This window comes from Helianthus annuus, chromosome 11 (assembly GCF_002127325.2).
Source record: "Helianthus annuus cultivar XRQ/B chromosome 11, HanXRQr2.0-SUNRISE, whole genome shotgun sequence".
Lineage (NCBI taxonomy): Eukaryota > Viridiplantae > Streptophyta > Magnoliopsida > Asterales > Asteraceae > Helianthus > Helianthus annuus.
The window spans coordinates 71,622,363-71,637,858 of record NC_035443.2 but is presented as its reverse complement, the minus strand read 5'-3'; the positions used below and the strand labels follow the sequence as shown (position 1 = coordinate 71,637,858).

The window sequence follows — 15,496 nt, the reverse complement described above, 5'->3', positions numbered from 1 at the left end:
CCAAATTTTTGAATCCTTGACCTTTACATGTTGTTCAAAGCGCCATTTCCATTCTGGAAAATCATTGGCATCAGTTAACCTTGGAAGGCGAGTAGTGGTTCCAACCTCTGAGTCCAGTTCTTGTTGTTTGTTAAGAGCAGCCAAATCAACGTTATTTGTTGTCATAATTAATTAATTAATTGTTTATTTTCAAATGGTCCAAAAGTGTTAACAGTTCAAAAGTCCAGGTCCAAGTAACATTGCAGAATGACGTTGCGAGTCGAGACCACAATTGCGAGTCGAGATTGGAACAGAACAATTCGAGACTGTTGATGATTGCGAGTCGAGACTGAAGCAGCACAAGTCGAGACAGTTAATGGTTGCGAGTCGAGACTGGAACAGCACAAGCCGAGACTGCTAATGGTTGTGAGTCGAGACCTGCAAAACAGATATGAGATAAACACTGTTGACTCGTAATCCCTGATTTTCAGCACTTTCCTAAAATTCAAAGATATTGTAATCTTTGAATTTTCTTTGATCACAAACTCCCGAGAAATCAGCTAACAATATTCTGAAATCACACAAACCAAATTCAGTGATATTTTTCAATGATTACACGAAGAACAGTTTGAATATTTGATGATTTTCACTGCAAAACAAACACCAAAAAGACAACCGGATTAGTAGCAACTGATGTTCTTGAATCCGATTGATATCAAAACCGAACCAAGAATGGTTTCTTGGCTCTGATACCAATTGTAAAACCCGATAGGATCTCTCAATGATATCAAGAATAAGTTGTGTAAGTGCGGAAACCAAACACAAGTGGATTCAAGAAAACAGTAAAATAAATAAACGCAATAATCTAAACAAAATACTCTTGCATTCACCTTGAACGATGACTGATACAAGATTACCGAAACCAAGATCTCGAGTGGCCTGTCACAGTTTCTATGCAAAACCAACAACCCTTAAACTATTACTAAGGGTAACTTATATACTACTATCAATGGACCGTAAACAAACCAAGGCCCACTCGAGACCTCCCAACCCATTACAAGTTCGACCCAAATAACATAGTTAAACTAAACAAAAACAACCCTGTACTTTCATACTTCTCTATGTATAAACCTTAAGGTTCCAACAATATATATTATAAATTGACAACAATAATAAAAAAATTTTAGTGAAAATCTAAACTTTTAATTTATTACCTGCTCATCTATGAAGACTATCCCATAAAATGGTGTTGCGGTTGGGTTTTTGTAGACCGGTTACCTCCACAGTCTGATGATATAGACTTTTATAGTTGAATCATCAATTATAACATAAAGTTCACTTAGCAAGGATATGTTTGTTGTAGCCATTTAACTATTTTTATATCAAGGAAGAGTAAGAATCCTCAAATCATGTTAAACGAATAAAAATAAATAATACATATTGCTATAGTTGAAGGACCACATAAATAGTATACAACTTAACCTATAATAACATAACCGGTCATAATGCCTAAATTGAGGATAGAGATTAGAAGTCTTACTTGTGTGCATAGAGATGATTGAAAGAGGAGTAAATAACTCTATATATATATTTATATACATATATATATATATATATATATATATATATATATATATATATATATATGTATATATATATACAGGGCAAGGATAAATCGAAAACCCACTCCAGTTGACTAAACCCAAGAAACCCAACATCTACCATTGATTAGAAGAGATGGATGGTTGTGATGTGTTTAGGTATTATCTCTCCTACTTTTTATTATACTAGTGGGAGACCCGCGCGTTGCGGCGGAGTCAATTGTACGAGGGCGTGGACATATCATAAACTTACCCGCAACACTTACTATATGCTATACCCGTAAGGTAGATTACCATATTGGTATAAAAATGCTATAATGGTAAAATGACTAAAATGGAACATATGTTACTGTAGGAAAGTGCCCCTTTTAGCCCTCGTGTTACCTTTTAACTTTCATATTTACAGTATCCCCAATTTTGCTTTTCAGTTTACTCATAACTAAATAAGTTGTTACCAGCTTGGAATTTTAACCAAACATCTCAAAACAATGCAACAAACATTTAAGGATGATTTTCTAAATAACTCTTTTCTTTTATAATATTCAAATTAGAAAACTACAGATAACAACAGGCTTGACTGATTTGCTTGAAACAACATAATCCCTCATTAACTTATTTAAACGGCTGCATAATTCCACACAACCACATTCTGTTATAAGCCATAAATCCATCTTGGCATCTCTCAGACACTTCTCCACCGGCTCCATACACTTCCTGAACAAATCCATGTTAAGTTCATCGAATCTTGCACGTGTAATCGTGGAGTAGAAGTCGATTCCCTCGTAAAGAGAATCGATTTCGATGGTGGTTTGAGCAGTGGACGAAAGAGTCCTCTTAGCTCTTTCACAGGCAGTTCTCAATGTTGGTGCACTTGTGTCTGTACTTTGTCTGTATTCGGTCACGATGTAAACGATGTCCTGTTCTTGTGTTGTAAGTTGACCAAGTCAACCATCCTCCGGTTTGACTTGGACAACAGTTGGTAAAAGTTGAAAGATGTACTGTCTCGAAGGATAAGTGATCGAAGGATGATGTGGATCCTTCGATCTCGTCGAAAGATATGCTTCGAATGATTAGACCTCGAAAGGTGATCTTTCGAGGTCCCTGCTGATCTTTCGAGTGACTTGTCTTCGATAGATGATCCTTCAGACCATCTATCGGATCCTTCGGACTGCACATCATGAGCTGGGTATAAATACCCATGCAGTGTGTTGTGTTAGATAGTTCTGAAAGTTCCAGAGTTCTAGAGTTCTGAGAGTGCACACCCGAGAGATAGAGAGACAAGTTGAGAGCTTTCTGTCCGGAACCACACACACACACTTTGAGAGTTTACAAGTTAGGTTTGTAAACATTGTGCTTGTAACCGAAACCTTCATTTGCATTAATACAAGTTGTGTTAATCGGTGAACCCTTGTGTGTTGTGTTTATACTTGTTTAATCCCGGTTTGCTCGCTAGCTTGGATTCCACACTCGCTAGTGGGTTAGTATAACAAGGTTTGAGGTTCGTCATCCGACAAAAAGGGACCTACAAGTGGTATCAGAGCTTGGCTCTTTACCTTGTTTAAAACCGGGTTTTTCAAGTTCTTGGTGTGTGTTTGAACACTTGGTTTAACACCCGTTTTTGTTGGTTTTTCTTCACTTTTAAACTGGAAAACGTGTTTTAAACTTACCGGGAGTGTTCGTAAGTGGGTTGGGTAACTTGAAAACTTGTTTTAGGTGACTTTGTGTTTTCCGGCGATTATTCCGGTCAATATTCCGGTGACTGGTTTGAAGATAAGGTTATCTATTTTGGGTAAAGTTTTCAAAGTTGGTGGGAAAGTACATCTGACCATATCCTTTCTGCCGAAAGTTGACTTACCAACCCATCACCTTTTCACCAACCTATCACATCAACGTCAGTTGTGTCAGAACCTCTCGAAAGATATCCTTCGACTTCGAAAGATTATCTTTTGATCAAGGAAGGCTCGAAAGACTATCATCCTTCGACCCATCCTTCGAAGTCTGTAACATATCCTTCGATAAAGGAATCTTTTCGAAAGACAGTGTCCGAAAGATAGGGATTTATCTCGAAAGATAAGGATCTTTCAAGTGTGAATCTTTCGAGATTTTGAATCTTTCGAAGCCAGTGCTCGAAAGTCAACAGTGATCCTTCGAACACTGTTGATCATTCGAACAAGTGTGATCTTTCGAAAGTCAGATATACGAAAGATAAGGACATTTAACTCGAAAGATAAGGATCTTTCAAAAGGGAATCCTTCGAGTTCTTGAATCTTTCGAAATTATTGTTCAAGACTCAACAGTAATCTTTCGAGTACTGTTGATCCTTCGAACAATAGTTGATCTTTCGATTGTGGTCAGTTTATTGCTAACAAGTTTCTGTGATCTCAGATCTTTCGACCAGGATTCTTCGGCTGTGTGATCTTTCGGAGTATTCAGTTAGCATTTATTTTGCTCATTAATCATGAATCCGAGTTGGTGGAATCCTGCTCCAGATAGTGGTAAATATACAAGTTCAGGAGTTACTCCTTCATGGTGGGGTACACCGGCTCCTGATAGTGGAAAATACACGTGTACAAGTCTATCACCATCATGGGCCGAATCTCCAGTATCTACATCTTCACAAACAAATGCTTTACCATCAAATCAATGGGCATTAGTAACGGGTCAAACTCCGAGTGTACAAAGTATCTTATTAAGCGAAAGCGAAACAGGAAGTTTGAATCGACCCCCAAAACTGATGAGTTTGAATGAATATCCAGGATGGGCTGAGAGGTTTAAAACATATGTTCTTGGTCAAAATACGGAACTGTGGATACGTTTCACCACAGATTTCGATCAAGCCATAGAGGTTGCTGCTTCAGAGACTGCGTCATTTGCTGATCTTCCTGAAGATAAAAAGAAAACGTATGATCTGGAAAAGAAAGCATACGCCATTCTCACCCAGGCTTTGAGCAAGGATATTTATCACCAGTTTGTCAGCTTCAAGACAACTAAGAAGTTGTGGGACGGGTTGAAAACAAGAGGAGTAGGGAATGAAGCAACACGTCAGTTGCGTCATGATCTGCTCAAGAAAGAATTTGACAGCTTCGCTTGCATGGATAAGGAGTCTCTGGGAGACATGACAAGTCGTTTCTATCACCTGCTTACTGAGTTGAACAATTTTGGAGTTACAACAACTCAAGCAGAGGTGGTAAAGAAGTTTGCTGATGCCTTACCTCCTCAATGGAGTAGTTTCTTGGAAATCCTTAAGTATAACGGAGCGTTGAGAACTACAAGTTTTAACGACTTCGTGCAGCTTTTGGAAAACAAGGATCAGGAGGAAACATTGAAGGCGAAGAGAGTTCCATTGCCACAGAATCCAGAAATGTATTATGGAACTTCCAGCTCTTCGTCTGCAAGAACTGGTTCACATGCTCCAATTCAAACGGCGTTTGTCACAAGCACAGATTGTTTTGGCAATCCAATACAAGTTCCTGTTAAGCCGCCTCCCACCACAGATATATTTGGAAATCCAATCCAACCACCTCCACCTCCTCCTGCTCAACAACAACGTGCATGTTATGGAGGAACATCATCTGCTGATCAACAATCAAAGCCAAATACAGTACAGCTCGACACTTCAAGCTTTTCTAAAGTCAGTGTAGAAGTAGCCAAGGAACACATGGAACTACTTAACACTATAGTGAGCGCGTACTGTGGGTTGATAGAAGGCCAGATTGGCAACATTAATCTGACACAGGAAGACTATCGGCAGATAGATAAAGAAGAGATGGACTTGATGGATATCAAGTGGGCCTTTGCTAGTGCTGTGAGAAGAGCAAAGGATTGGATGGAAAGTACTGGCAGAACCAGCTTGGAAAGTAAGCGAGACACCAAGTATGGGTTCGATAAGCAAGCTGTAAAGTGCTTCAACTGTGGTGAACGGGGTCACTTCAAGAGGGAATGTGCAAAGCCAGCACAGCATGGAAACCAGAACCCCTTCAGAAACCAGGGCAACCAGCAGAACCAGAACAGAAATAGTGAACGTACGTTAGTGCCCGTCAACAATCAAACCAACCGGGCACTGGTAGTTCAGATGGATGAAGGTTGTGACTGGTCAATCCAGTTTGGTGGTGATGCTCCTAATGGTACAGCTTGCTTTGCTCAAGTTGTGAAGGATGTAGTTAACACCAGTGGTGGAGAATCTTCCGCCAGTGGTGGTGAATCTTCTGAGGATGAAGACTCTTCTGGGTACAGCAGGAGTGTTGATGAAGATTCATCTGGGTCAGGCGATGAGAATGTGAGTGAGACATCTGGTGTCTCGGCTGATGCTGATATTGATGAACGTTTGGATGAAGCTGCAACACTAAGTGTTGGAAGATCTATTCTGGTGGACCAAGCTGCTTGTACTTCGTCTTCTCTCCATTCAGCCTTTATGGCTAATGTCGACAGTTCTTCAAGTCAGGTATGTGTCGATGAACCCATTGCTGTAAACTGTGATAACTGTGATAGCTTGCAGGCTAAATGTGTTAAGTTAGAGGCAAACATGTCTGAGTTGCAAGCCAAACATGATGCTTTACAAGCTAGTTTGTTTGACTTGCAAGACAAACATGGTTCCTTGAATGATGAGTGGTGTGCATTGCAAAGCAAACACGAGGCTTTGCAAGAAAAATATGATGTGACATTCATCCACAATCAGAAGTTGACTGTGGATCTTTCAAAATGCACAGAAGCCAATATGTTTTATGAAAACCATGAAAAGGAATTTAAGTCAATGATTGAGACATTAAAGAAAGATAAAACTGAATTGACTAAAATGGTTTCCAGAAAACAAACGGACATTAATTTGTACATCTCACGTCTTGAGGCAATGCAAAAAGAAATGGTCTGTGTAAAAACGGAAAGTGAGGCAATCCAACTCAAGCTAGACAGCTATTTGAGCTCTAGCTACGTGTTGGATCACATCATTGACGTTCAGAAAGAAAAGAAGGATGTCACATGCATAGGATACAAAAAATGTCCACCACCAGTCAGACACAATTATGATGCCATGCCTGATGAGGAGGATAGAGTGTTCTTCGAACCATCTGTTCCTCTTGATGTGAAGGAGTTTGCAGCAGGACTCGGATACCAGAAAGAAGTATCCTCAGATTCAAATGTGTCAGCAGAGACATCTGTAACTGCTGAACAGAAACAGGATCCTCCTGTTGAGGTTGAGGATGCTGATTCTTCAGATGATGAATCTGATGATGCTGCTCCAGCAAAGTCTGATGCGGTAGTCAAAAATGAGGACATACCTCTTGAGAATCACATTCTATGTGATCCCCCTGCCACACCCGCTAAGACTGTTGCAACTGAGTCCTCGTCTGAGAAGGAGTCGGAGAGTGTGACCTTGCTGTACACTTTGGTTGGTGATGATAAAATTTACTCAGACAAAGATTTTCCGATTAAGAACGTTAATCAATCCTTAATCAGTAAAGTCTTTGAAAATTCGACAAGTAAGTTTTTGGGAAAGAAAGGACCACGTGTTACAGTTACACAATGTCCTCCAATCCCAAAGGCTGAAGTTCGAAAACAATTTGGCAACAAGAAATTACCAGCAATGCCAAAACAGCAAAATCACACCAAGCCCAAAGGAAAGTCACCGGCTCAAGTCCAGAAGAAGCCGAATCAAAAGAAGAAGAAAAATGTTAACTTTGTGAAATCGACGGGAACAGACAAAATTGAGACGTTTCAAAATAAATCTAACTTAGATTTTGTCAAACAAGCTACTGTTTTGAAAAGAAGTGAACAAAACAGCTCAAAGCCTAGTACCTCGAGTTCACAAGGTTCAACATCATCGGCTAAGAGAACACATGATTCTTCGGGGTATGTTGAACGAAGATCATGTTTTGAGTGTGGAACCATTGGGCATATAATTCGAAATTGCCCTTATCTTCATAAGCAAAAAGGAAACGTTGATGATCCCCGTGGCAAGACTGACCGTAAGCCATCTGTTTCCACAAAACAAAATCCCCGACTTGTAAAAGAAAGGGAGAAGAAGCAGAAACGCCAACAGGTCAAACGGATTGAAAAAGCAATTAAAACCGATGTGGTTCAAAAACAATCTGTTTCTGTAAAATCAACAAATTCAAAAACTTCAAACTGTAATGAAGTTAAAATTTTAAAGAATGACACTGATAAAACAAAACAGACATGGAAACCTAAATCGGTTACTGAATCAGGGGGACCATCACAATTTACAAACCATCAAAGACAAGAAGTTATTGTCATTGATGAAAATGGAAGACCCAAGACCACAATGGCTTGGGTCCCTCTCTCCAACTAATCTCTGAGTGAGTGTGCAGGAAGTTCCAGGAGGAACTATTGATAGTCTTAGGATTGTTGATAGTGGAATGTCTTTGCACAAGATAGGCGACAGAAGAAATTGTTGCCTTTGATGGAGAGAGAGAAAAGAAAAGGAAAATTTGGATGAATGAAGTTGCAAAATTCGACCAAATGAAGAACGTGTCAAATTTGGTCATTATGGTTTTTGATCGGGTCCACAGGAACGAATGAAGTGAAATGTGTGTCGATGCCTTGGCGTGGATTGAACATCCGCACACCATTTCTGAAAGAGAAAGTCAAAGACCTTCGCTGGTGAAATGTGGAAGACCAGCCGGACCTGGAGGTTTATGAGCTTGTTGCTGTCAAGAGATTTTTCAGTAGTTGCAAATTCGACTTTGAAGTCCACACCGGGTGGATATCCAGTTGGGAGAGTGCTTAGATTCCTTGCAATGCACGGAACAGTTGCAGGATACCCCTTTAAATTCTTTATCTCTCCTATACTTGTCGATATTTTAGCTGCTTTGTGAATTGTTATTATCTCGTACAGCACTCTTTGGCATGACACGTTGATCTCGGATATCACCTTACACGTGATTGTTTCAATATGAAACTCATCAATGTTGTCATGGTCCGCACCGCTTACCGACATGCCAACTCATTTTTCCAAAATTTGTTAAATCTTTTCTGATAAAACTTAATTTTGGTAAACGGCATTAAGGTCAAGCACAAGAGTAAAACCAACATCGGAAAATCATTTTTGAAAATATCTTTGTGTGTTTTTAAATTTGTCTTAGTTTATTGATTTTAGGGGGAGTAAATCCAAAAATCAGAAAATCCAAAAACATCGAAAAATTTCTAAAACACAAAAACAATAGAAAAACAAAAATGAGTTTCCTGGCGAGCAAAAGAGAAAATGATAGTACATCAGTGGTCTATCCAAACCTCTTTAAACCTTAAATGAAAAACGATAAGCAGCTCTATATAAGATGTATCGGTAGGCTCACAATCATTTTAAAGTGTGCAGGGTGATATAAATCTTAATCGACTGAAGATCAGGTGGGAACCATTCATTGGCACATGGTCTTAGTACCGAAATTTCGTTTGATAGATTGCCGAGATTCTGAGATATTCGGTCTTTATGCTGCTTATCATCTGGGTATCATGGTTGTATCTTTTACCGAAAAATAACGGGGACGCAAGTCTAGATCTTCCATGATACTATACATACGTGTACATATTGCATACTGCATTCGACCTCAATAAGTGATAAACAATCACATGTCCAAAACAAATAAGTGATAAAAATATCACATTTATCCGGGTGTCAAGTTCGTCTCTCTGCTGTACGGAAGTACTGACCTGTTCACGGACTTGCATCTGTGCCCTCATGCATACGAAAATCAAGTTCCTCATCAATAAGTGATTATATCACATAGGGCTTGTTTTCAATTCAAAATAAGTGAGAATCTCACATCATATACGGTCAAACAGATGATAATCAGTATACTCACCGGTAAGATGAACTCTCGTGCATACCTTGATACGGGAATGTGTCGTGATGTGGATGAACACCGGTCGGTAAGTATAAATCATACCTTAACGTATCCCCTCGCCATGATTACATCTGATAAGTTGAGCTTAAGTGGACAACAATACCGATAATTGTTATAGGATGCTTATCTTAATATTAACTAACTGAACAACAAGAGTGTTTTGGCATGACCGTACACTGATATGATTCTCTTACCCTCGAAACTCACAAAAAGAATGTCTGTATATATTTATTTACTGCTTTCAGTCTTTACATTTGAAAAATACAAAAATACCAAAAAGATTTTCTTTCTACTTTATTTTCGATCGTACGATGTTGGAGCTCAAGTCTTCGTTTCCTGAAACCTGAATGAAAACCGAATTGACTAAATCTTCATAAACGGTCAAAAATTTGCAGATTTTGAAAGTTAGAATTTAAAATTGATAAATTTATTAAACTTTCAAACTGTCGGACGGTGTTTGATTATGACATGGTCATTCGTGTGTCATTTGTTTATACTATATTCCAAGCAGTTGTTCTCATTACGCGTTTAGATTTCTTGCATGTGCAGATTCTAAAGGCTAGGAGAACATGGTCGATGACAAGCTTTGGAATGAAGACACGACGAGAAGGCGCTCAAAAGATGAAGATGATCGAGTTGCCGCTGGCCATCATCAACACCACAAGGATCTCACTTCATAAAGATAAAGTCTTTTCACGAGCATAACTCAAGGGGGAGCTTATGTTAAGGGGGAGTTTGTCAAGACACTTCCTACATGATACGGGTAGTTTGTTGATACACTCTCTGCTTTCAAGACGTGAAGACTTTGAAGATCCTCCGACTTTGAAGACTTGAAAGGACATCGAGACGTGTCTACAACTATAGAAGATAAAGACAAAGCTACAGCCAAGGGGGAGTTTGTTGGTGCACTTGTGTCTGTACTTTGTCTGTATTCGGTCACGATGTAAACGATGTCCTGTTCTTGTGTTGTAAGTTGACCAAGTCAACCATCCTCCGGTTTGACTTGGACAACAGTTGGTAAAAGTTGAAAGATGTACTGTCTCGAAGGATAAGTGATCGAAGGATGATGTGGATCCTTCGATCTCGTCGAAAGATATGCTTCGAATGATTAGACCTCGAAAGGTGATCTTTCGAGGTCCCTGCTGATCTTTCGAGTGACTTGTCTTCGATAGATGATCCTTCGGACCATCTATCGGATCCTTCGGACTGCACATCATGAGCTGGGTATAAATACCCATGCAGTGTGTTGTGTTAGATAGTTCTGAAAGTTCCAGAGTTCTAGAGTTCTGAGAGTGCACACCCGAGAGATAGAGAGACAAGTTGAGAGCTTTCTGTCCGGAACCACACACACACACTTTGAGAGTTTACAAGTTAGGTTTGTAAACATTGTGCTTGTAACCGAAACCTTCATTTGCATTAATACAAGTTGTGTTAATCGGTGAACCCTTGTGTGTTGTGTTTATACTTGTTTAATCCCGGTTTGCTCGCTAGCGGGTTAGTATAACAAGGTTTGAGGTTCGTCATCCGACAAAAAGGGACCTACACTCAACCTCCTCAAGCTCTTGGATTCCCACCGATATCCTTCTTGTTCTTTCTCTTAAACTCCTGAACAAAGTGGTTAACCATCCTGTCATCAAAATCTTCACCCGTTACCAGAATTAACGTCATACGTATGATTCACATACCCGTTACCCTCAGCAGTATACGACCACGGGCAATACGTCATGGGAGCGGCCCCCATCTCAACCGCAACAAAAACCCCACCAAAGCCGTTTATTAACATACTTCCTAAGATACTCGTACTGCACCCGACACGGCGTGCAAACAGTCCAAAACGTATCGAGATTAACAAACTGCGAAACCATCGCTACAAACTGCCTATTTATCCTCACATCATAACAGTTTCTCTTCGAGCTATCCGAGGACACACTCCACGCTTCAGAAACACGCTTAAACGCCTCATCTGCACCAAATGCCTTATTCTTATCCAGATGAAGCAAAACCGCCATTTTCTTGTACTGTTTCTTCAAAACTGACCGATCAGCAGAGGGGGTTAATTCGAAAACAGAGTACAGATCTATATCATATTGAAAACATTAATTATATGAGAAACTGTTTTGACCCGTTACCCAACCCACCAGACTCGCTCATAGAAAATTGTAAGAAACATACAGAAGTGGAATTTACATACTTGTCCTGGAATATAGTCGTTGAGGATGATCGGAAGCCCCCTGATCAGCGCCTCAGCCATCGGGTACCTGACGGATATGGGACCATGTATGGATACGGTTTTATAATCATAATCCAGACCGGAATTATCAAACCCCTCTCATACTCGCCTTAGTCTGAAATAAATTTGTTTTATAACCAGATAATTTCTTAAAACACCTACAAAATACTAATAACATGTGACATGACTTTAAGTTGATATGGAGGTTATTATTTGAATACATACCTGATTATTCTCCATCATCTCTTCTTGCAGTGACACAACAGGTCAACAACAAACATTCAAACAGTTCATGAACATGATAATGATGATTAAAGTTACAGTTACATGCCTGTTTTTTAAGCAATTCGTGGTTGATTTCTTTTAGTTTTGCAACTTCAGCTTCCAATCCCAAAGTATATGCCTACGAAATTCAATCAAGTGAACGTTAATCGAATATTTTGCTATCGGTGGGATTTACTTAGTATAATGATGATGATGATGAATTAATTTCCTTTTTATTTGATGCCTTCAAACATCACCCCCACAAGGGATGGAAATCATAACAAGACCTCATACAATGTTACTGGTAATGGTAACGCACTTTTGTTGAGAAAAATGTTTACTCGCAATATCTAGGAAAAAAGATGATGTCACGCACATCCATCTTTAAGTTTTTATATTGCTCCAACAAAGAGTAATAATTTTCTAAGCTATCCTCTTCTTCAATGTGAATTGCGTCCCTTTCCTCCTGAAGAACTTTCATTTGTCTCTGCAAACAGAATAAATACGTAAGCAATATGCGTGACAAATTTGAATCATAACTTATGAAAAGAAAGATAGACAACCTCAAGATCAGTGATGGCTCGATCAGCTTGAAATTGATAGAATGAATTACGAAGCAAATTTTCTGGATCACCGTCTTTGCATCTCAATTGATTCAAAAGCATGTTGTAGCTTAAATGGAACGCGCTGACAAAGTCAACAACGAAAGTCAACTCAAGATGCAAATTATAATACTCAACACCAAGAACAATGTAACGATGTAATATGGCCACAAATGCAGCATTCAACAAAATAGTTGACTTTCACTACAAAAGGTATGCCTTTGACTATGATACCTGTTTAAACAGTCGGCGCTCCTTTTGACCATCATTTTAGCGGTGGAAGGTATGCAGACCCCACGATCATCAATTCCTCTACGACCTGCTCGACCACTCATTTGAATATATCCACCACTTGATAGCCATCTGAATTTATCGCCGTCAAACTTCCGAACATTTGAAAAAAACAACCGTTTTTGCAGGCATATTGAGACCTATGCTAAATGTCGCTGTGGCAAACAAGCACTGTTGCAAAAAATCTCAGTATAAAAACCTCAAAAACACAAAACATAAGGCAAAACCAATATAAATGAATGCTTAACAGTCTCATCCCAACCTTAATTAGACCTTCTTGGAATAGTATTTCAATGACTTCACCCAGAATGATGCACGCCTATTCCACGCTTCAAGAGGGGAAGCATATTTGACACCTGGCAAAGCCCAAAATCAGAAACATTAACCCAAGAAAAAATTAAATAATAACTCATGAAAAGTTCCAAAATGATATATAAATAAGTAAACCAAAACAGTTCAACAGAAAAATATAGATATTGAATGAGGAGAGAGCAACCTTTGCTACATAAAGGCATTGACGGTCCAAAGTAGCAATAGCTACGTGCTCATATGGAATCCATTATGTAAATTATAAAGATAAAAATAAAAAAGCAATTCATTTTATCATAAGTAATACATAAAATTTTTTAGTAATAAACCATAATATACATTTTTAACAAATAACAAAAAATGAAAAAGAAAAAGGAAAGTTTGAGTACTTCTTACCTTTTCAAATGGTCATATAAAAGTCTATACTTTTGTAAGCAAACTGCTGCTTCCGGGTAAAAGTTTGATGTTGTCTTGACAGAAGTTGTCCTGACAACTGTATGGATATACAAGCAATTTAGAGAACACAAAATACTGACCATGTTGACTTTTTTAGTACGCAACCCGGCACCAAAACACCAGGAAAAAAACAATACTGAAAACAAAAACTGAAACTAAAACAAATACAAATAACCATTCTTAACATTTCAACAAATTAACCTTTCACTATAAAAATTCAAGTAAGTGATATGAATTTAAATTGCTTTTATGCAACATTGATCAAGATAAAAATTTTAACATTGGTATTCAACAAACCACTAATAAATCCACAAAAAGAAAATACCTAGAGGAGACCTTCATCTAGCAGGAATATAAAATGGCTTCTGTTGTTCGACCTCCATCTACAATGGCGTCAATGGTTCTTTCAAAAGTCCAATCTACAGACCACAAGTTTTGGAAACCTGCAAACTACAGGTTCACCTTTCCTCGGTTAGCCACAAAACATCGCACCATTTGTTGCACAAACGTGACCCCATGGAACCCACCTCCAGTGACATACACATTAAAAGATGATACCACCAAAGGCGAGTTTTTGCCAAGTTCCACCACTTTATTTGAAACCCTTCATTCCAATCAAGCTCAATCAGCCAAATCTGTAACAATAGATACGAAACCGGTCACAAAATTCGGGTATATTAATAGGCCCGTTGTTTCTATTAGCCACGGGAATGGACTCTTTGGTTACCGATTTCTTTTGTCTTTTTAAGACTGAATATAGCTAGCTCGCTGTCATTGACCGGGCTTGACTGCATTTTCAAGCTGGGTGCGTCGTTGTTTCTGCTCCTTACAGAATCATATCATGTAAATAAACATAAACATTTAATTGAAGCTAATGTAATGCATGATAAAAGGAAAGTTAAAATACCTTGGATGAAGGGCGCGGCTTCACCGCCGCTACTCAGGCAATCCATCGCACTTGTTGGTCTTGCTTAGGGTTTCCAACCAACTTCAGAAGTGAATTTTGAGGTAAAGTAGGATTATTATCCAGATTTGTATTTTTCTTATTTTTATTTGTTTAAAGACGAAGTCACAAGTTAAACAAATTCCACCCCCAAAATCTCCCCTCCACCATTGAATAACAACTTGACTATTAGCAAACCATAAAGAACACATACATAGTCACAAAACAATAATAAATAATATGTTCTATCTACAAATATAACCTGTCAAAACATCCTTGATCTGCTTCTTTAACACAGCGCCTTCAGCTTCAATTCGTCCCTTTAAACACCGATTACATATTCTAAACACGGGTATAGATCAGTCTCATTCAATTATCATCATTACCGAACGTAATCAAACCCAAAAACATACCTCTGGAAGTCTCAATCGGAACCCTGTGTAGAAGATTTGGGAGGAACCTTTATCAAGTCTTTGTTTTTGTGCGTTTGGACTATGAAGGGTTTCACACTTACTGACATTCAATCGCCGGAACCCTAGCCTTAACCGGAAATGTTGAACCCATTCAGGCGATACACTGTGGGAGCCGGAGGTTTGGAAGAGAAAGAGAGAGAATATGTTTCATGAGCTTTGGAAGAATGATCGGTCTGTATTTCATGAGGTTTGGAAGAGAATTGAATTCCTTTGTGGCTGTAGAGATTCAATCATAAAGCCTAATTGAAGGAGAACGATTCAGCTGAACAAACTGATGTTTATATTCGAAGGATTTCATCATGAAAGGGGATGTAAAGAGAGGAGGATAAAATGGGAAGGAAAATGTAAAAATATAGGGTTTATCTAAGACTTTTAGTCTGCCATCTTAAAAAAGATGTGTTAAATTACCTTTGTGTCCATTGGAAATGTATTATATAGTTATATAGATTAATCAATAAATGGTACATCTAAGGGTAAAATGGGGATAGAATC

General features: G+C 38.7%; 2 protein-coding genes and 1 long non-coding RNA gene across 3 annotated transcripts; all 3 read right to left on the bottom strand.

Moving 5' to 3' along the window:
• Positions 1-10,990: 10,990 nt before the first annotated feature.
• Positions 10,991-11,687, bottom strand: LOC118484025 (curved DNA-binding protein-like). The gene is made up of 3 exons (XM_035979905.1): positions 11,609-11,687; positions 11,222-11,513; positions 10,991-11,063 (listed from the first exon to the last, which is right to left on the bottom strand). Exons 1-3 carry the CDS (start codon positions 11,685-11,687, stop codon positions 10,991-10,993), a joined length of 444 nt encoding a protein of 147 aa, XP_035835798.1.
• Positions 11,688-11,895: 208 nt separating this feature from the next.
• Positions 11,896-12,614, bottom strand: LOC110888398 (DExH-box ATP-dependent RNA helicase DExH9-like). Its single transcript, XM_022135924.2, has 3 exons — positions 12,494-12,614; positions 12,307-12,417; positions 11,896-12,069 (listed from the first exon to the last, which is right to left on the bottom strand). The coding sequence occupies exons 1-3, from the start codon at positions 12,593-12,595 to the stop codon at positions 11,896-11,898; spliced, it is 387 nt and encodes a 128-aa protein (XP_021991616.2). The 5' UTR covers positions 12,596-12,614.
• An 870-nt stretch (positions 12,615-13,484) lies between these two features.
• On the bottom strand, positions 13,485-14,605 carry LOC110892102. The gene is made up of 3 exons (XR_002565835.2): positions 14,496-14,605; positions 14,316-14,407; positions 13,485-14,223 (listed from the first exon to the last, which is right to left on the bottom strand). It is a non-coding gene; the product is annotated as an uncharacterized LOC110892102 (long non-coding RNA).
• Between the last annotated feature and the right edge of the window lie 891 nt (positions 14,606-15,496).